The 21,171-nt window shown below is 47.2% G+C and overlaps 1 protein-coding gene across 1 annotated transcript in view; it reads left to right on the top strand.

Annotated features, from left to right (window-relative positions):
* Positions 1 to 259: 259 nt before the first annotated feature.
* The window catches only part of PAX3 (paired box 3), an 89,863-nt gene continuing 68,951 nt past the window's right edge, over positions 260 to 21,171 (top strand). The window contains exons 1-4 of the mRNA XM_010948848.3: positions 260 to 696; positions 1,952 to 2,187; positions 3,540 to 3,669; positions 4,828 to 4,962. Coding sequence (XP_010947150.2) covers positions 612 to 696; positions 1,952 to 2,187; positions 3,540 to 3,669; positions 4,828 to 4,962 — 586 coding nt within the window. The 5' untranslated portion in view covers positions 260 to 611. The remainder of the gene's footprint in view (positions 697 to 1,951; positions 2,188 to 3,539; positions 3,670 to 4,827; positions 4,963 to 21,171) is intronic.

Below are 21,171 nucleotides of genomic sequence, written 5' to 3'. Positions count from 1 at the left end.
CTACCCTCCTCTCTACGGGGAAGGGGCGCCGCGCGGGTCCCTCTCTCGGGCCGGCAGAGGCCCCGGCACCGCCGGGGATGGGAAGAGAAAGTGGCCGCTGTCGCCCAATCAGCGCGTGTCTCCGCCACCCGGGACGGTCTCCCCGTCGGCCAATCGCAGCTCAGGGCTCCTGACCAAGCTTTGGGTGAAAGAACTAATAAATGCTCCCGAGCCCGGATCCCTGCACTCGGTGTCACGACGGGAGGAGACTCAGGCCGGCCGCCCTCCCGCTCCCACCCCCACTCCCCGGCTCGTCGCGGCGCTCGGAACCCCCTCCCCAGCGCCCCCAGCCGCGGGGCCGCTCACCCAGACTCGCACCAAACTTTTCCGCCTCGGGCTCAGGACCCTGGACTCTGGGCCTCCCTGCCCGCCCCTTTCCCCGGTTCCATCTCGAGCCTCTCTCTGGACTAGGAGCGAGTAGCCCCCCTCTCCTTGTCTCTCCCTCTCTCTCCAGCCTTTTTGGGGAGGGGCTCCCCAAGCTCGGGGGAGTTGCCGGGGGTCACCAGCGCAGAGCTCGTCTTTCTATTTCGCCTTCACCTGGAATATAATTTCCGAGCGAAGCTGCTCGAAGGATGACCACGTTGGCCGGAGCTGTGCCTAGGATGATGCGGCCGGGCCCGGGGCAGAACTACCCGCGCAGCGGGTTCCCGCTGGAAGGTAAGAAAAGGCCGTAGCGCCACCCGGCCCGGAGCCTCTGCAGCTTCCTCTGAGCGTCCAGGAGCCCATTCCCGGGGTACTTCCACCCAGGAGGGAGCAGTCGGGGGGAGATCCCCCAACTCGATTTTTCCTGGGCAAACGGGGCGCCGCTCTCTTTGTAACAGCTCGCAGCGCTTGGAGACCAGGCCTGCTCCGGGGCCGGTCCGCTCTCCCCTGTTGTTTTGGAAATGCCGTGGTGGGGAAGGGATCAATCGACTTCTGAGCACCAGAAAGGAACTTCTTCGCATTTTGTCCACCCAAAGGCACTTCAAAACTGTCCCAGCTGCTCCCATATTTGCCGAAGTCTTGTTAATTCCGGAAGGATTTTCCTGCCGGTGCAAAGTTGTGGTGGCACACGCCGCGCAGCATCGTGCTTGGAAATTTTAGTATTAATTGATTCATTAATTAGAGTTCCATTCATCTCCAGAGGCATCTCAAAGTTGTCATAACCCGTCGGGGGAACTGCTTTTCAGTCAACCTGAAGGTTCTGGAATCCCGGGGAGTCAGGAGGATTTGCAAGGAGACTTTCTAGATAGTTTACGAGGTTGGGGCGCCCGAGTCGGGATGCTGACGGGGAGGCTCCTGGCCTTGGCCCTCGGTCGGTCCAGAGTAGAACGTAAAACCCAGAGCACCATAGGAGGTGAGGACGCCTGCAAGCAGAGCTGACTGTCTTCTCTGTCCCCGAGGTGTAACAGGTGACACGTGCTGCCACCTGCGGCCTGCTTCCAGGAGCCTCTTTGACCTTTGGCTGGAACACTCTTAGCTCTTAGCTGGAAACCTGAAGGACTGTCAGCTCCTCCAAATCCCTTAGAAAGAAAGCCACCCCAATTAGACAGAGTTCAGTGTGAACTGGAGAAGGCCAGTGCCTCCTGGCCAGGAGGATGTTCCTTGAATTAGATATACTTTATACCAGCCTCAGGGTCTCCTTTCCCCGCAATTCTCCCCTTTCTTGGGCCCAAAGGGAGGGCAGTTTCACTGGGGAGAGTTATTTTGCCCCGGTTGCTCCCTTCACACAAGATTATGTGCCTCCAAGTTGCTTGATAATTTGAACAAAGTTGATTGGAATAGGGTCTGGCTCTGGGAGCCTGAATTGAGCAGTTTCAATGCTGAGGCTGTAACATGCCGATTGGCCAGAAGAGTATGAAATTAGTTGGGTTCATCTCCCCTCTCCCAAAATGACTTTCCGTTTGCTTCTCTTTTCGCCTTCTGCTCCCAGTGTCCACTCCCCTCGGCCAGGGCCGGGTCAACCAGCTCGGCGGTGTATTTATCAATGGCAGGCCACTACCCAACCACATCCGCCACAAGATTGTGGAGATGGCCCACCATGGCATCCGGCCCTGCGTCATCTCCCGCCAGTTGCGCGTGTCCCACGGCTGCGTCTCTAAGATCTTGTGCAGGTATCAGGAGACGGGCTCCATCCGTCCCGGTGCCATTGGTGGCAGCAAGCCCAAGGTGAGTGCACCGCCTGGCCCTGAGGCCTTTGATCTGTGGTGTCCAGAGTTAGGGAAGAGCAGCCCTGGGGCAAGGACTGCCATCTGGAGCTTTCTGAGGAGATTTTTCCTAGTCCGGGAAGGGGTGTGTGTGTGTGTGTGTGTGTGTGTGTGTGTGTGTGTGTGTGTGTGTGTGTTGGGAGGTGAAGGGAAGGGACTAGATTTCTCTCTGAGCTGGTGTTCCTTGATAAATGCTAAGGAAAAACTCCAGCCTTTTTGCAAAAGGGATAAAGCATTTGTTGTTCATGCCTTAGAATCCTGAAAGCCTCATCAAATTATTTTAACAGGCAAAAACCTAAAGCGTGCAAGCTGTGTGTGCCTACCTGTTGCTGAGTTCTTCCCCAAGGATCCTCCCAGCTCCCAGCACTGCCCTTTCCAATACTAATCCAAGGAGCCACTTTTGGTTCCCTAATGATTCCTCTGCCAACTCCTGTCCCCAGGCGCTTCCAGTCCAAAGTGTCTTCAAGCAGTCAAAAGCTAAAGTGATTTTTCTTTGTAATGAGCCACTTACTTTTTAAAAAGAAGTTTGATGCTATCCTCAAATTATTTTGCTTCTCTTTAAAAAAAGAAAGAGAGCCACACAGGCCAGAGCTGAGTGGGAGGGGGGTATATAGGGCCTGCCTTTTCTTCTGGATGTGGGGGAAATTCAGTATAATTTTCTGGTTGCCACAGGGCAAAACCAAAGGAGAGTTCTGGTAAACTGAAGACTTCCAAACACCCGCCTCTTCTCCTCCAATGCCACCCCCATTTGCAACCTCTCTAAGAATCTCTGGAAACTCCTTTTATTGGGGAAAAAAGGAGCCAGTCTTTTAAATTATCCGTATTTGTTGCCTGCTATAGTTTAAAAAAACCTAGATACTCACCTTTTGTATTTCATTTTGCTTTTCACTTTAGCTAAAATCTTGTGCTCCTTTGGAAAGGCACAAGTTGCAGACCTAACTTGATTTTTCAGCTCCTCTTTCAAGCATTTCTTTTTTAGTTTCGTTTTCTTGCTGATTTAGTGTAAGGAGTTGCCTTTCTTTATTTCCATGGATCAGATAGCACCCTCCCGCAATACGTTATGCTTCTTAATTTATCCTGATTATGAGAGCTCATTTGGGAAGGAGAGTGCCCAGTCTGCTGCGGGGTGGGATTGTTTCCTGTCTGCCCCTTTCTAAAGAAAACTGTCTCAGAGAGTTGAGGTCCTTTTGCTAACTAGAGGGACCTTCCCACGGGGCACAGGAAGGAGCGTCTGGCCAGGCCCGGAGGCGGCAAGGCTGCCACATCTGGTCCAGAGGACTGGGTACCAACGCCTGCCTGCCTGTTCTCTTAAAGCAGGTGACAACGCCTGACGTGGAGAAGAAAATTGAGGAATACAAAAGAGAGAACCCTGGCATGTTCAGCTGGGAAATTCGAGACAAATTACTCAAGGATGCAGTCTGTGATCGAAACACCGTACCCTCAGGTACTAGGCCCATTAAGGTCTTTTGAGGCTCAAGTGTTGGTCGCTATTACCCAGGCAAGTCGTTTGAGCCATAATCACCCCAGTGATCAATCTAGGCTATCTGGAGGCGACCGGCCCTTCCCAAGTCTCTTAAATATTTATGAACTAGACATTTTTGACGTTTTATGGAGGGGTGATGAGCTGCTTATCCTGGGGTTGAGAGACCGCCGCTGAGGGCTCCTCAAACAGGATTTCTGTCGAGAAGGCACGGCAGGAAACTCGAGGTGGAGGCCAAGCGTTTGTTAATATTGATGTTCCCTTTTAAAGAGAAACAAATGTTTTGGTAACCCCAACCGAAGGGAGAAGTGGGGCCGCACCAATCCAGACTTCGCCGTGTGCGCAGAAAAGGGGAGGCTTCGGCAACGGCCGGGATTCCCCCCACCCCGAGAGTCCCAGGGACCAGCCGGCGCCCCCGGCTGCCGGGGAGGGAGGCGGAGGGAAAAGAGGGGCGAGCGCAGAGCTAGTGCGAGGGCGCGCGGGTTTGTTTTTAATTAAAAGGAAACTCATTTTTTTCCCCTGCGAAAATAAGATATTTCAGAGCATGGATTTGTTTACTCCACTGGAATCTGGAAAAAATAAACTGGGGAGAGTGCATTTTCTTTTGATTTTCACAATAGGAAACGATTCTGCAGTTGAAATTTAAACCCTTTATAGCCTCAAAAAGAATAGAATGGAAGGGGACGGGTCCGCTCTGATTCTTCCTCCCTCAACGCGAACCGCGGGGCTCAATGCCCTCAGGTTGAGGGGATGTGGGCTGGCAGGAGAATTCTCTTAGTCTGGAGATCTAGAGAACCGTCTGTGGAGTCCAGAAGGGAAACGCTTCCTACCAGGGAGAGAGGACAGAGTCGGTGGTTCCTGGCCCTATCGGGGCGGTGCGAGCTTTCCAGGCTCCCGCCTCCCTGTTCCTACAAGCCGATTGTGTGATGAGGGGTGGAGGGTGTTGAGTGGGGAGGGGGTGGAAGGGCGAGGATGCCCAAAGATGCAGAAGGAGACAGAAGCCAGCTGTATAGGGCAGGCCTTCTAGGCCCCCTGCCCCCACCCCGATTCGGACTGGGGGCTCCCTCCAGCACAGTCCCGCAATCTCAGTCGTATGCGCTCCTTTCCTCCTCCCGCCCCCAGTGAGTTCCATCAGCCGCATCCTGAGGAGTAAATTCGGGAAAGGAGAAGAGGAGGAGACCGACCTGGAGAGGAAGGAGGCAGAGGAGAGCGAGAAGAAGGCGAAACACAGCATCGACGGCATCCTGAGCGAGCGAGGTAAGCTGCGGCGCGTGGGGCGGCGCCCCGGGGGGCCTGCACCCGGCGGACTACGGCGCTCGGACGCTGGGGGCCCTGAGGGCGGCGCGGCCCCGGCTCGTGTGAAGGTCTCTACCCGCTCACATCCACTGCACCCCGGTAAGAGCCTTCACGTGAAAGACCAGAGACTCACTTACAATGAACACAAAAATCTTTTCTGTTCGTTTTCTTTTTTCTATTTTATAAATCGTTGTTCCGCACCACTTGCAGCCTGTCGGACTCTAGAATTTCGAACTGCGCTCTAGGTGCGGGGCTGCCCTCTTGCCCTCAGGCATCCGGGACTGGGCGTCTCTGAGCGCTTGGGGGGCTGGGGACTGTCCGTTGAACCTCTAGAGGTTAAAGGAACTTTTGCGCCCTTAGGAAAGGCGCTGGTCTCCAAAGAGTTTCCTGCATCAGAAGAGTGAGGGGAGGGAGAGAAAAAGGGAGAGGGACGGGGGCTGGGACCCGGACCGGGAGATGGAGAGACTCAAAACTCTTTAAGGCAGTGGCGTTCCAAAGTTGCACCTCATTGATTGCCTTAGAAGTGTGTATGTGTTAAGTTGGCTGTTTTTTCCTTTGTTTTAAATTGGTTTTCAAATTCGGTAGGGTTTGAGCTGTGTGTGTCTGGGAAGTCAAACAAGTCTAAGTTCTGGGTTACAAACCGAAGGGATCTGGGTTCTAGGGCAGAACTAGCACCCTTTCTCCGCTCAGGGGTGCAGACCACTGGCTTCTTGTTGGCTTCGATCTGCCAGCCTCGAGAGAAAAATCTCTTCCGCGGAGCCGTAAGTGCAGCCTGCTTCCCTTTGACCAGATGTGGGTTATCTTCAGACTCTAGAGGTACCCCCCACTCCCACAAAAGAAAGTCAGCCTTGTGGGAGTTGAACTGGGAAAGGCTCAGGGCAGCAGGAGGGTCTCAGTAGTTTTGCGTCTCAGCACTTTTAGCCTTGGGGATGATTGCGCCCCTTTAAAGGCGCGGAGAGTCGCCGGGTGCCCCCGCCCACGCGCGGCCTTCCTGTGCCTGGACTCGGGACTTAGTTGGGCTGAGTTGACTTTAGAGTTGCTGTGGAAGGGCAGGTGGCTTTCCAGAGGGGATTGGAGCGGTCACCCACTTCAACCAGCTGGGTCTGAGCCCTCAGCCAGTGGCGTCCAAGGTAGGAGAGTGGGTCGGGAAGCTGGTCGCTTCTTTTCCCAACTCTTGGGCAGACCGCTGGTCCCCCGAGCCACAGCTTTACAAATCAATGCAAAATTTGCACACAACCTCGAAAGGACACTTAAATTTAGATGTGGCAAATCCAAACCACTGATTTTAGGTATGAACAGAAGCCTGGCCATTCTAGCACACACAGGCAATCAAGAAAAGACACCAAAACTCAAGGCAGGTTGAGCAGGGAGATACATATGCTGTTTTTTTTTTTTCTCCCTCCTTTTAAAGTAGGGGCTTCACAGGGACTCAGTTTAAGCCCCTCCTTTTGGAGAGGTGAGTTTCTGCCCTGGTCTCTGAGAAGACACCCCGGCTTTTATTCCAGGTCTAGATGCAACATGGAGGTATTGGGGAGGGATGAAGGCAAGAAACCAGCCAACCTGAAACCCAACAGGCCCCTGAAGGCAGCGGGGCAATGAGCCCAGTGGGTAAGAGAGGCTTGGGAGGGTAGGTGGAGGGGGCAAGGCTTTGCTACTTGTTGCTGGAGGCGCCTGCGCGGCAGACCGGCAGCTCCCTCGCAGCACCAGCATCCGAGGACCGGGAGACAAAACGCCCCAAATGAGCTGGTCAAACATTTGTACAACTTTTCCAGCTTTTACAAAGAAGGCCTTCTCTACACAATCTACACTTGGAGATGAACTTGGGAGACAAAGCCTGGAGAGTCCATTGAAACTCACACTTTAGCTCGGCCCAGACAAAGCTCCCGCTCCCAGCAGCTTGATGTGAACAAAGGAAGGCAACCTTTTTATAATTCAAGGAGAAAAGAAGAGAAAACAGCCCCACAAAGGGCCGAGAATAGACATTATGGGCTTGCAATGAGGGATGAATTATTCAATGAGACCCAATAGCTGCTGCGCCAGGAAGTTTTATGGACTCTCCAGCGTGGAAAAAGTGGCCATTTCACCTACAAAATGTTTCTAGTCTTTTGGGCCGTCTAGCTGGGCCCGCTGCCATTCAAGGGCAATTGCTACCATTTTTAAAATCAGAGTATTCTCCCCAGCGGGGGCTGAACCGTTGAAAACACACACTTATACACACCTCGGAGGCTGAAGTCTAATTTAATTTGGGGCTGTCAAGGAAGATGCAGCGTCAGTCTCTTCAGTGCCTCTAGCTCCATTTCCAGATGAGCCCCGGAGGGCAAGAGGGGCCCAGAGAAAGGACACAGTGGAGTGGAGTTTGAAGGGAAGTTTAGAAACCCTCTCAAAATTCCCTCTGCTGTTCGGGACTCAAACAGTCCCAGGCTGTCCCGTTTGGAAAATAGATTGAATGTCGATAAAAGGCTATGAGAGCCCAGGCGAGGTGGGAAGAGCCTGGCTGAGGAGGGACGTTTGGGTCCAGGGTCCGCCTGACCAGGGCGGCGTGCTCTCTCTCTGGAGGTTCCAAATTCCTTTCCGGCCTGCCGGATGTTGGAGAGACTGGCTTTCTCGGGTACATCTTTTTACTTGTCAGACACTAGGACACAGAGGTACCCTGAAGGAGATCGAACCGCCCTCGTTCTTGTCTCCAGCGTCTTGCCCTTTTTTCTAGATGGCCCCTTTCACCTTCCCAACTTTCCCTTGTCCCTTGCCCAATCCAAGAGCAGCGCTGCGGAGGGACCCGGCGCGCTCTGGGCCGTGCGCCCTGGCGCGCAATAGACGCTTTGCGCCCTTCTTGGGTCTGTCCTTCCAGCTCTTTTGCTCTGGTGGAAGGAGAGGGTTGGGCGGCCAGGAACCGCCCTCCCTTAACCTCCCCCCTACCCACCCTCTCTCGCCCCTAGTCAGCACCGAGAGCCGAACAGGCGCAGCCGGAGGAACTAAACCCCGGTCGCAGCATCGGGGGCTGTGGGCAAGGCCCACGCTGCGGCCACTCAATGGGCGCCTCTGTTCGTCCCCCGGCGCGGCGGAGCGGGCCCGCGGGCGCCGCCACAATGGGCCGGCCCCCACTCCTGCGCCCTGAGCCAAAGCGCCGCGCCGCCCCCTCCCCTGCGCTCCGGCCGGCTCGAAGCTTAGCTCGCCGGGCTGCAGCCGACTCAATTGCCTCCTTTATGTCCTTCTCACTTTCATCTAGACACAGCCCGCTTTCCCCCCCTTCTTCTCCTCTTTTTCCCCCCTTCCTTGCCCGAGGCTCACATTAGTGAAATTTCTGCAACCTCCCCCCATTTTTTTTTTCTTATTTTAAAGAAAGCCCTTAACACAAAAGCAGTGACTAATCAATAGAAACTGCTCCTTCATCAACTCCTCCTCCTCCTCCTCCTCCTCCTCCTCCTCCTCCTCCTCCTCCTCCTCCTCCTCCTCCACCACCACCACCACCAGCAGGGTGACGCTTTCCCTGTTTGTGAGTTTTGGAAAACATTTTTGCTTTGTGCCGTAATGGAATTAGAGGACAGATGAGGACTGTAAATGGACACGCGACTGCAAGACTCTCGCTTAAATATTTAGATGCAAAGTTACAATTACTGACTTGTTGCAGTGGCTTTGAAGTGGCAGCTCGGGAGTGCAGGGGGAGAGAGGCCAGATTGCCAAATTGATGTTTTGATTGGGGCTGGAGATACACTTTCATGGGACTCTACTCCTTTTAAGAATCACCAGTGAGCGTGGGAGGTTTGCAACAATTTCAAAGATTGAGCCAAGAGACCCCAGGCATAGGTCTGTTGGAGCTTACACTCCTTTCATATCGCTCCCTTTCTAGTTGACATTTATGGAAAACAGTACTTTTTTTTTTGTTTTGTTTTTTGGATGTGAGAAAGTAAAAGTGACAAAAGTTTTGCTCCAGTTTATAAACTTATGAGCGTTTCTAAAATTAACGAGGGCGAGATCAACTTTTCAGCAGGGCATAATTTAAAGCAATTAAAAACGCACAGACGTTTGAAAGATCCTGGAAGTATTTCATTTCCAGTGGAATCATGAAAAGAGCAGTTTATCCTTAACGGGAAGGCTACTGAAATCGAGGGGAACCGAAGGCCGTCTCTTCCCCCTCCCCCGAGTTTTGGCGCGAGGAATGGAGGAGGGGGAGAGGCAGGCGAGGGTGAGGGAGGAACTTTCACACAGATTAAAAATCATGAGCTGTAAGATCTTACGTTCGTGGCATTGGAACCTTTATTAAAGTGGACGGCCCACTCCCCAAATCCACTTGTCAGAATCACGAATTTAATTCCCAAGTCGTCTCTAGTCTTTTGGGTAAATTTCCTGTTTTCTGAAGCCCTTACAGTACTCAACAAGGAAATAGCACCCACTTTAAAATGTATTGGAAGTATCAGAACTTGGATTAAAACACAGCACTGCGTTTACAAGGATGCAGCGGCAACGATTTTCCTGATGGGAGGATTTAAAAAGAAACACCAGAGTTCGGAGCGTAGCTCTTTTCTTTTTCGCTGGCTTGTTTTGTTTGGTTGACTACTGCATGATTGCTTTCTAGCCTTATTGAAAACATGCAGATATTCTAATTAATGCTTGAAATTGTATGTTTATTTTGAAGTTTGATTTGATTGTTGATAGCACCGGAACGGAGACGTAGGGGCTTCAAGTGCGTAATAATTACTGAAGGGTCATTTAAGAGTCCCCAGGGCTGCGCAATAAAACCCATGGGGGCGGTGAGGCGGAACCAGCAAGTGCTCCTCGGTTCAGGGAGTGGAATATGTGGAAATCAATCAGGTGAACCCAGGTTCAACATTCATGAATAGATATATTTTAGGGACCAAAAAAAAAAAAAAATCCTTCCTAACCAGGAGGTTAAATGTTTAAGTTGTACATAAATAAATGGCCGATGAATATTAAAAGCCTCAACAAGAACATCATGCAAACGCTGGGAGAGTTTGGCCAGGGCTAGGGCAGAGACGATTCAGTTCGATTGGGTCCTACAACAGATAACTTATTTATGCGGGTAAATAAAGATTAAAGAACCATTAAGAATGTACATAGATAACTAACAAGACACTAAAAGGCAATTAAGCAGTCAGTTTAATGCCTTATCTCACTGGCTGCTCTGGGGTTGTTTTACAACTAGGAATTAAAATCTGAAAAGGAAGTTTTCAGCAGCTCTGGCCAAATATTGATTAAGTAGCTGTTTGTTGATACCATTGTTACGCATTAAAAGGCCAGGATCGAGGCCCCTCAGTGGCCATCTTCCATTGTGTGGGATTCTTAACCACTGAGATCAAAGCGGGATCATTTCAACTTATCTGTCTTGGAAAATCCTCCTTTTCCTCTGAAACCGCTAAGGAGGATTGACCAAATTCTCTTTAAGAAATAGGAACCGAAAGCAGTTACATGTCATAGGTTTGTAGAGGAGAGATTCATGGGGTGTTTTTAATTATCCTATGGTGATTTCTTGTTTAGAACTTAGGCGAAGTGGGTGAGTTTATCATCATATAGATCCTCATTTTGGGGAAGGTGGTGGGAGGCATGGAAGCTAAGATCGCATGTCACTAACTTTCTAAAAAATGGAAGTTTCACTGAAATTGCCTTCCAAACTAGAATGATGTAAAGGAAAGATGTCAGAGTTTTATGTAAAACTAGGTGGGGAATAATTAAATACACAGGAAACTGGGAGTTATATTGACTGCATTTCTCTACATGTGTTTCCACAATTTTTGTGTTTATAGATAGAGTCCCATGTATATTTTTAAACCTCCTATAATGTAGGACCAGATATGTGTTTGTTTGTGTGTATAGTTTGTGCATCGTTAAAGTTTATTTATAAGTCGGTCACTATAAATTATACTGGCAGTAAACTATACCCAGTTGCACACACAAAAAAGTTTATAGTTTATTCGTTCTATGGATTACACTTTCTAGAATCATCAGGATTTGAGGTAACAGCACGGTTTCCCAATTCACATTTAGCAGTGCTGTTGAATGCTAGGGAAAAAATTTCCCTGAATAATTTTATGATTTTTTGGCTGTTGATTTTTAGATGAACTATTTGACTTTTTTTTGGTTTAAGAATTCAATATATTTGGATTGATTTCTCTTTTATTATGAGAGCTGAAATTCCTGAAAAGGATCTTTGGAAATAGCATCTCTGTGCTTAATTTGCAAATTCCAACAAATCATTCTAACTGAGGTTGTGAAATTTATGCCAGATTCCGGTTTTGAATATTCAGCTGAGCATCATGGATCTGCCTGTGTGGGAGATTTTCTGAATCCCTTTCCCCAACTGTGTTTATTTCAATATTAAATAATTATGCATAGGGTTTTATTTTTATTTCACTTTGTTTTAATTATTTTTTTTTACTCTTCCTTGTTCACTATTGAACAAGATAAATCTTGACATACAGACTCAGAATCATTAGTGAGTATTTTCTAATATTTTCTATTATTGTCTCCCAATTAATTAATAATCTACCTGTGCTCAAATGTTCTTTGAAATAGTCCCAACCATTGCTATGTGGGACAGCTGCCTGAAATAGATTAAGCTGGAAGTGAATCAGCTCAGATCTATTATGGTTACTTTGTCCTTGGTCCAGATGCAGCCTTAGAGAGTTCTCTGTTGTATTTTCCATGTACATGTATATTTCATATACTTGCAGAGTTAAAGTGACTTTTTCCCCTTGGATATCAGGCTATGTGTTCATATACTGCCAGGGGGACAGCAGAGTCATGCTCCAAGTGGGGCCTGATCTCAATACCAAGGCAGAATTACTGACTCAACAACTGGCTTATGTCAATTATATTTCAATAAGGCTGGAAAACAGTAAATAAAAATGTGATATTATTAGTAAAAAAAAAAAAAAAACTAGCTGCCTTTAGCTAGGGGATTGTGGTCAGAGAAAGTGACAGGGAATTTCAGAAGTTGCTGTTCTCTTGGAAGATGCACAGCACAGTGGGAACAGAGGACAGTCCTCTGCTCTGTTGAGAAGGATTTTCTTGCCCATTCCTGCCAGTCTCAGGTAGAGAGTGTTACAGCTCAGTTTTCAGCTCTACTCTGCACTATTGGGCCAAACACTGATCTCCAATACCACTGAGGTTGTGCTCTCTAATGAACAGAATATATAGAATTTCCAGTTTGTAACTGGGACAGGTACAGTTATCAAAATGCTCATTAACATTTAAAAACCATTTATTTAAGAGAGATGAATTTGAAACGTTAGCATTGTCAAAGGGAGCTATGAAAACCATGGGAAGTAGTTGTTGAAGACACTTGAGGAATAATGGGCTTTATGAAGTCTCTTCTTTAATTATCTGTTTCCCTTCCTTCCTGATAAAAACTAAGAAGAGACTAACATAATTCCTGCCATGGAAACAGCCACTTTTCTTTAAATAAGTAATTGTATGTCAACAAAGGACAATGCGATCAAATTTAGAACTTGATTTGATGCACATATCTCCTAGAAAAAAAATCATCAGAAAGGATTTTACCTTGTACATCGAATACAGCAAAGTTTGTAGCATTTAAATTTTTGCTGCTGCATTTTAAGTTAAAAACAAACAAAGACAACAAAGAATCCCTTTTCTTTGGGTTGAAGCAGCTCGATCAAAGTAGTCTGAGTTTTTATGTCTTCCTTCTTACTGCAGTGACTAGAAAATGAATCTTCGCCAGTAAAACAAATTAGAAATCATGATAGGCCAACTAGCCATATATTTGTCTCCTTAACCTCATTTAGTGATTTTTTGACTCTTGTGGTTTTTTTTGGGGGGGGGGGGTGCAGATTTACTGCATCTACAACAGTAGATTAATATAAATTCTTGATTCTAGGAGCCAATTTCCCACTCATTGTGGATCTAATTCCATTGGATTCTATTTTAAAATAGCTGATCAAAATACTTTGTGACAAGGATGGGAGATTCTTCTTGGCTAACTAGTATAGTATTGAGGGAGAAGAAATATCACCAATTTTCAGCATTTAAAATTTTTCAGGATCATATTGAGAATTTGAATGGTATAGTTTTACGTAGATTAAATGTAAATTTTCAAAAATTTTACAATTGGATGGTAGGCATACTTGTGGAAACAACTGCAGAACTAAATGTACTTGGCTTTATGTCATTAGATGGAAACAATAAGTAAGTTAGGAGAGAATGGCTAAGAAAGGAAAGTTAATTGCTGTGTGTAACTTATCCTGCAACATGGAGTTGGTATAATTTCATAGTTAATGCTTATATGGTCACGTACAAACTTACATTTTTAACAAAAAGCCTACATTTGTAGGCTTGTGATTTTTAGAGGTACACAGATATGCTAAAAGGACAGCCACCATACCCTTATATCGTCTCCTCCTCCTCCTCCTCCTCCTCCTCCTCCTCCTTCTTCTTCTTCTTCGTATTCTTCTTCTTCTTCGTATTCTTCGTATTCTTCGTATTCTTCGTATTCTTCTTCTTATTCTTCGTATTCTTCGTATTCTTCGTATTATTATTATTTCGGCAAACCCTAATATAAGCATTACCTTACCCAGTTAGCATGCACTTAGGCATTGTCTGGGAATATTAACATCATTTTTGTTTCCTCTACAGGGTCTATTTTTTAAATCTTATTTTAAAACAATTATAGACTCATAGAGTCTACTTTCAAACATATATTTTAAAATTCTTCCAATATTTAAGTACAGTATCATGATTAGGAAAATCTTGGCCAGAGGGTGTGTATGTGTGTCTCCAAATTACCATGGTTGAGCTTAACCTGAACCAGAGAAAATTAATTGGTCCAATTCATTTTATTATTAAATAAAGCAACAGGTTCCTTCTTTCTGGATCCCTACTTGGCTAGTTTCCTGACTGAGGTTCCCTTAAGCAATTAAATGTTTCTTGCCTGACTTAAACACACCCCAAAGTCTTTTTTCATGTCTTTGCTTGCCTTATAAGAGCATTGTATCCAAGGTAAAAGTGGTCTCTTCTTGCATCCCTAATTTTGCTCTAACATTGAGACCAAGCATATTTCAGGTGTGACCCCTTGAACTTCAGTTTTGATGTCTGGTAAGATGGGGGCACCTCATACCAATTTCCCAGGGTGATATGAAAATAAAATGAGAAGAGGCAAGTTATACTTCTCTCATAGGAAAACTCAAAACCTTGGGGGAAAAAACCCTCTGAACATGCAGAAAGCGACTAGTCTCCTGGCAGATGGGCTCTGCCCAAGGGCAGATAAAAGCTTAACTCAGGCTTAGGAGCAACAATGAAGACCAACATACATACATGCACCCACGCACGCGCACATCGCCTCCCCCACCCCCTGACAAAGTACACTTTTACTGAGTCAAAAAAATTGAGTTGAGTTGATAAGAAACCCTTTAATACAATAGGCTTTATTGATTTAATAGATTTGAAAAAAATAGTAAAATTCGAAAACCATCCACTGAGATGTCAAAAGATAGTTCTTAGTCACTTTTTCTCCCAGTTCTATAAAGATTACTTTTCTCTCTTAGGCTAACTTGGTTACTTAAAACTCTTCCAAATCAAACTTTTCTTTGTTTTGTTTGTGCATTTGTTTGCACAGATTCCCTCCCTCACCCCCCGCTGGATGGACAAACAAGTTGCTTTTGGAAAACGGATCTCACACATACGTTCTTACTCCTGAAATCCTGTTGCAAGCCTTCATTTTGTAGAACTGTGTTTGTATAATGTCTCATTTCATCCCTTCTTCAGCCGGCTTCATTGTTCGTAAATGTCTTTATAGCTCCTCACGTGAGATTGTGTGCATTCTTTCTTTCTGCGTGATTCTTCTTAATCCCTCTCCTTTAAAATTTGCGTTCAGAAATATTAAGGAAACTTTGCAAAACAGCATTTGTTAAGCTGGAGGATACATTTCAGTGACCTCTCTATTCAGTTTCCCTCTATCCAGCCCCCAACGCTTGGGGCTTCTGTGTGATTGGGGTGTGATGCGAGGGAGAATAGAGTAGCCTGGCTTGTAAGACGTGTGGGGGCTGGCGGGCTCCTGCCCTGTGGTTCTCCCGCTGGAGCAGCTTGGCAGTGGAGCCGCTGGAGAGAAGGAAGGTTGTTTTCTTATCCCCGCATGCACTGGGCTGACCTGTCTCTGCAGTAGGTCAGGCTGGGGCACCGCCAGTTTACGCAGCTGTCACGGCTTAGGCGTCGCAGCAGGCAGCCCGGGTTCCTTGGCCGGCCGGCCGGCCCCCAGTGAACTGATAAAAATTTGCTGGCGAGCCCTGGGCCTTCCTTCTGGACTCTGCTGGACCCCCGAAGGCTTTGAGAGGCAAGGGGACTCCTGGATTATGGGGGCCAACTCTCAGCCTCAAAGGGGAAGTGTTCTTTTATCCCAAGGATTGCCCTCTTGTCCATCCAGACACTCAAGTGAAAAATATGTGCTTTGTCAGATTGTATTCTTAAATCATCATATTTATTTTTGGCTGGGTAAAACCTTGACTCTGTACATAATTCAAAAGATAGAAGAGAGGGAGGGTATAGCTCAGTGGCAGAGTGTGTGCCTAGCAAGCATGAGGTCCTGGGTTCAATCCCCAGTAACTCTGTTAAAAAAAAAAAATACATACAACCTAACCCCCTACCCTCACTGAAAAAAAGAGTATACGGTGCTGTATGTCAATTATATCTCAATAAAAGTGGAAGGAAAACAAAATTTTAAAGATAGAAAAGGATGTTTTCCTCCCACCCGGGTCCCTCAATATCTTGGCTATCTTTCCAGAGAGTTTGCATAAACAAGCAATTAAATTTCTCTCTCTCTCTCACTCTTAAAAATAGTCTCTCCTCCTTTGCACAAGTGGTAGTCCACTGTAGAAACTATTCTGCACCTCGCTTCCCCCACCCCCACCTTAGAATATACCTCTGCAGTCACTCCATGTCAGGATCTGAGGGTCTCCTCAGCCTGTTTGTGTAGCAGCATAGTACTCCAACCTACTGACAAATGATTGTTCATTCAACAGCATTTAGAGTGTTTCTGCCCTAACAGCACCATTTGGCACATGTGTGAGTTTATTTGTAAAATAATTCCACTGTGGGAGAGGCAAAGGGAATGGCATCTGTGATTTTGATAGCTTTGGTGGATTGGGTTCTGCATTGGGAACAAACGGTGGAGAAATGCTTAGCAAACATGGAGTGTGCGCATGTTTGCCTGTGGCCACCTGCACGAGAAAAACGAGACACTTCCTTCTACCACTGTACGTTGGTAGGGGCAAAGGTTTTGAAATTTCTGCTAAGGAAGCTCCTCTAATATTCTGGTATTTCTCTAAATGGGACATTCTCTAAATCCAAGGAGAGCTTTTTGCTTTGCCTTATTGGTTTCTCTTTTTGGTTTTTTTTTTATTTTTTTTCTTATCTACTGCTTATTTCACTTCACCTCCATCAAAAATGGTACATGAATTTAAGCATCTTTACTTATTTTTCTTTCTGTGCTGAAAAAGTGATGGCTAGCGTTAGAGCTATTCAGAGACAACTTATTCTGATTGTTTAGTTACAAAAGAGAAATTGTCTTTCAGGGTTACCAAGTTAGGTTTGAATGAGTAAGAGTGCAGATTATGAAAAATAAAACATAGTTTGTATTCCTAATTTTTGAAAAGTGCTGGCCTGATGCTCTAGGGGTTTCTTGAGTTCGGGAAAGACTAGTTTTTAATTTTATGAACTTTTAGGGGGATGTATGCATTCCCTTATAGGCACAAAAGACCTCTTATGTTTTGCACATACCTTGCCTCCCTCAAATCATTTCAACCTATTTTCCCTTAAATCTGATGCTCAGGAATTCAGTTGTTGATGCTGCTGAGTACCTGGCTTACCTAAGCTGGAAGTTCAAGTCTACAAAGTGAGCCAGAAAGAACTGTGCTCCAACTACTGAGAAAAACAACCCTCTCCAAACTCCCCTGAGAAACCTGGAGCTGTGAACAGCAACAAATATTATAAAATCAATGTTTCAAGTCATTCCTTCTTAGGACTGGGCCTTTCAGAAACAGGAGAACAAGTTTGGGGCTAAGGATTTACTTTTGAAAATCAAAATCTTCATTCAGTTTTTAAAAATAATGGAAAAACAGAAACAAGTCTTCTTTCTTGACTGTTCCCGCAGCCAGCCTCACAGCGTGTAGCGCTGTTCTACAGAGCACGAGGCAGGAAGGCGTGCTCTCCTAACGCCAGAACTTTTGTCTGTGCTTCAACAGAAACAGCTAGCTTGGTGCCTTGGGTTCTCCTTCTGCTTCTCCTCTGACTTATGGAAATCTAAAGGGATCAGTCAGGGATGTGAACAGGCTGGCATTTAGAGCATCTGCGAAGAGCTGAGAGGAATCAAAAGCGCCCCCCCCACTCACCACCTCCCAGCTCTGTGCATAATTTGGATTGAATCAGACCCATAATTTGTGACATTTGATTACTATCTGCAAAAGTATGCAGCACTCCATGTAGGAAGGAGGGGCTTGGGAGAGTTAATCCCAACGAGGAAAATTGAGATTTGTCAAGTTGCTGTGATGTCCTCAACAGAAAGCTAGACCATATAAAGCAGGTGGGTTTCAAGTCCACATCAGCAGAGCAACCAAACTTTCGATTCTCAACACACGCTCAGGCAGCCGTGCTGGTCTCCTCACACAGGTGCAGGGAGGGAGCAGGCAGAGCCATTCTCTGGGGAACTGGCTGAATATCAGGGAGCAGGGGTTTTGGTGGGAGAGCTGTCCCTTCTCTTCTGATTTTTAGACCTGCAACTTCTTAAAATAAAAAGAGACCCACGAATTCATTTGAGGGAAACACTTCAACTTTCCATTGCATGATTCCCAAGTGAATGGGATCTCAGGGTCTGGAATTGTTGGTTATATTTTGGAAATTTGGGGGAACTTCTAACATCCTCTCAGACCATTTCTAAAGGGGCCTGGGAGTTCGTTTCAGGAGGTCTCGGGAATAAATGAGGTCTCGTCACAGTGCCTCCGGGGAACCTACACTGCGCCAGGGCAGAATATGATTTAGGAAGCTATCCAGGGTGGAAACTTTCCAGGTGGTAGATTTGCTTGGCTTCTCCGCAGACGAGGCACATCCGGGGCTTGAATGCACGCAACACACATTTATCAGAGGGCAGTAGAAAGGCAGCTTCTATCGTTTCTTACTTGAAGCCAATGTCTGCTTGTGGTCACTGGCCCTGCCAAGCTCTGACTACTTGCTGAATTTTTGTCTCAAACAAGAAGGCAAACGGAGGGCTGAGGATTTAGCATCAGGTCAGAAATTGCAAAGAGCCTGACCTAAGAGTGCAGGCACGAGGGGGTGCCTGGGGTGTGGAAAGTGGCCCGCTCTACAGGGAATCAGCTCCATGTAGAAGGCCAGGGTGGAAACTCAAGGCCTGGCCCACTTTGAATTCAGCTTCTGGGCTCTTGTCAGTGAACTGTTTGGGCTTTGACTCCTGCCTGTCATCTTCCTGCCCGTGGAAAGTGTCAGCTGGGGTTTCTTGGGGGCACCCTGTGCACAAAGCCAGATGGGGACTAGGAAAGGCTACCTACCTCATCTTAGTGTCATCAGAGCCTCAAATAAGTGGTCAGAGAGTGTGGAAACACACAGAGCTTGTGTAGGTCAAGGTGCTCATTCCCTGGCACACCCTTGTGTCATGGGGTCTGCCCTTTTTAGAAAAACTGAAACTAAGCCACTAGACAGGCTTTTCTTCCTAGTGCAGTAACAGCACATAACTTGGACGCATAAGGAGAGGAACAATTTCCTTATTACAAAAGACAAATGACATAGAGAGCCAAATTTGGTCTGAATCTTTGCTGGCTGGCTAACTTTCATCGTTTTATTGAATTATTGTAATTTAATGTTACGAGTTTAGAGTAACGATTTTTCCCCCCTGAAATGAATCCTTTTTATTTATTTATTTTTAAAATTGGAAACCCAAATTAAATTTATTAGGAAAGACAATGAGTATCTTTCACAGTGACATTTCTGGGACTTGGAAAATCCTTTTGGAAAAATTTTAGGAGACGGTCACTCAGACTGTAGTTTATAGGAAGCAATGTTACCGGAACAAGTTGGGTTTTTTTGGACAGGGATGTTCGAAAATCTTCCTGCCTGCCATCCTCCTTTCCTAAACCCTTTGAAAATGTTTTCCTCACTTTCCTTTCACAAAGGGTTCTATGAGCTGACTTTAGGTAAAAAGAGGGAGGTCAGCCTTAGCTGCTTTCCTGTCTCCTTACCTATCTCCCCTCCCCATCCTGCTTCTGCCTGGCTTATCCTCCCCTTGTGCACCCCAACTCCACACGCACACATATACCATTGCTTCCACTGAGCCCTACCTCTCTCACATTGATCCTACCTCTTAAGGATATTTACAGTTTCCAAAAGGCACCTGGCATGAAGGAATGAATCCCTAATGGCAGAATTCCAGGTAGCCACATAGGAAAACTTTTGAGTGAGGGCAAGAGATAGATTCCTGATGCCCCTCAAATCACACCCCTGTGCATCCCAGCTTCACCATGAATGGGCAGAACCAGTTCCACACTGAGGAGGCTCCTTGCTGGTGAGCACACTCTGCCATGGCGTGGTACCCCACTGAGCTCTCCAGGATGAGGCAGGTGAGGCCAAGAGCGTTCTCCCCTGTAGGTAGATTTTCCGCACTTCCTGGATGCCAGGGAAGGGCCTCAGCTTGTGTCCTTTGGGCTTCCTGGCAACAAGCAAGGCCAGAAGAAAGACATACAGGATCTGTTCTGGCTTAGAGCCATGGACAGGGAGGGCGCTGTGGGGCCCATCTTGCCTCAGAGCTCAAAACCTTCCCAAGGAGCAGATATCTGATCTGAGTGTCCGTGCTTCTAGTGGCGGCTGGATCATTGTCAGAGGTCAGAAGAAGTGAGGCTCTCTTCCACAAAAGGAGTAGGGCCTGGGGCTGGGTGGCATTCATGATGGACCCTCTGGCTAGAAGAGCTTCTGGAAAGTGCTCTGAAGTCTGAAAGACTTCCAGGAGTCTTCTGGAAAGCCAGAGGCTCTTGGACTCTCAGTACTGGGGTTCTGGAGAGCTTTAGAAACACGTTGCTTTGGAGGATGTAAGCCATGAGGTTCCCATTCACCTGCAATTTATGGGGCTCAGAGACAGCCTGCTGTGTTTGTGGACTCTCATGATCTTGGATTCCTGCTAAGCCCCCAAAGTTGGCACTTAGAATTGATTGATGCTTTGTAAGTACTAGATAACAACCGGGGATACAAGCGTCTAGAAACAGCCCCATCTCCCCCAGGCCCTCTCAGGTGGAGAATGAAAGAGGAGCCCTTGGTAGAGGTGGGCTTACCACGAAGCTAAGGAACACTTAGTTCCAGGGCCCCTCACCTGTGTGCTTGCCTTTCAGAGGCACTCCTGAAATTATAAAAACCTTTAGGTCCCTCAAAACTGCATCTACCCTTGTCCCCATTCAGTTTAGGGTGGGAAAGGCAGAGTGAGGAGACATGGGCTCCCTGTGCATGGAGTATGGGTTTGGCACGGCCGTGTGTGACAGCAAAATTCTGCCATTACTGCTACTGATAATAATACTCAATTACCCTCCACTTGTGTCTTGGACTTTGGAGCTTCTAGCATGATGCTTCCTGATTTCTCGCGCCTTATCTTGTTTACTTACAGAGTCAAAGCCTGGGTCTGGCGATCCAGGGCTGCTGAGAATTTATCCATGCGGCCCTCATGATACACAACATGCTCAGTCCTTGCAAGGATCCCCTTAAAGGGATCATGGACCGAGTCCTCACAAGAAGATGAGGGACCTCTCGTCCAGTCCCTGGATGTGGCCAGATGGGTAAGGCCCTTAATTCTGGGGGCTTTTTCCCTCAGCTGTCAAGGCTGCATTAAGCAATTTTTAGGTGTTTCTTGTAGGTCTCTGAAACTATCTCTGTGACCAGGCTGCTTTCCTTCTCCGGACCTCATTCTCCTTTCCTCTGAAAAATGGGATTGTTGGTCAGGAAGGCTACCATCTCCCCTACATCTGGCAGTCTGTGGCATCTGCAGCCATGTCCTGCTCTCAGTGGACTTTTGAAAGCCCCAGACAGCTGTTTGAGCAAACAGTGGGGCCTCCAGGCAGTTGGGGAATCAGGGCAAGAATGGGGAAGCCTGTGGCCCCTCAATGCCTTAGAAGGTGAGCAGCTCCCACCGGTCTTGTCTCTGGGGAGAAGGATGCCCTT

The sequence above is a fragment of the Camelus bactrianus genome, chromosome 5 (genome assembly GCF_048773025.1).
Source record: "Camelus bactrianus isolate YW-2024 breed Bactrian camel chromosome 5, ASM4877302v1, whole genome shotgun sequence".
NCBI classification, from domain to species: Eukaryota; Metazoa; Chordata; class Mammalia; order Artiodactyla; family Camelidae; genus Camelus; species Camelus bactrianus.
The sequence above is the reverse complement of the archived record's forward strand: the minus strand, read 5'-3'. Positions and strand labels throughout refer to the sequence as shown.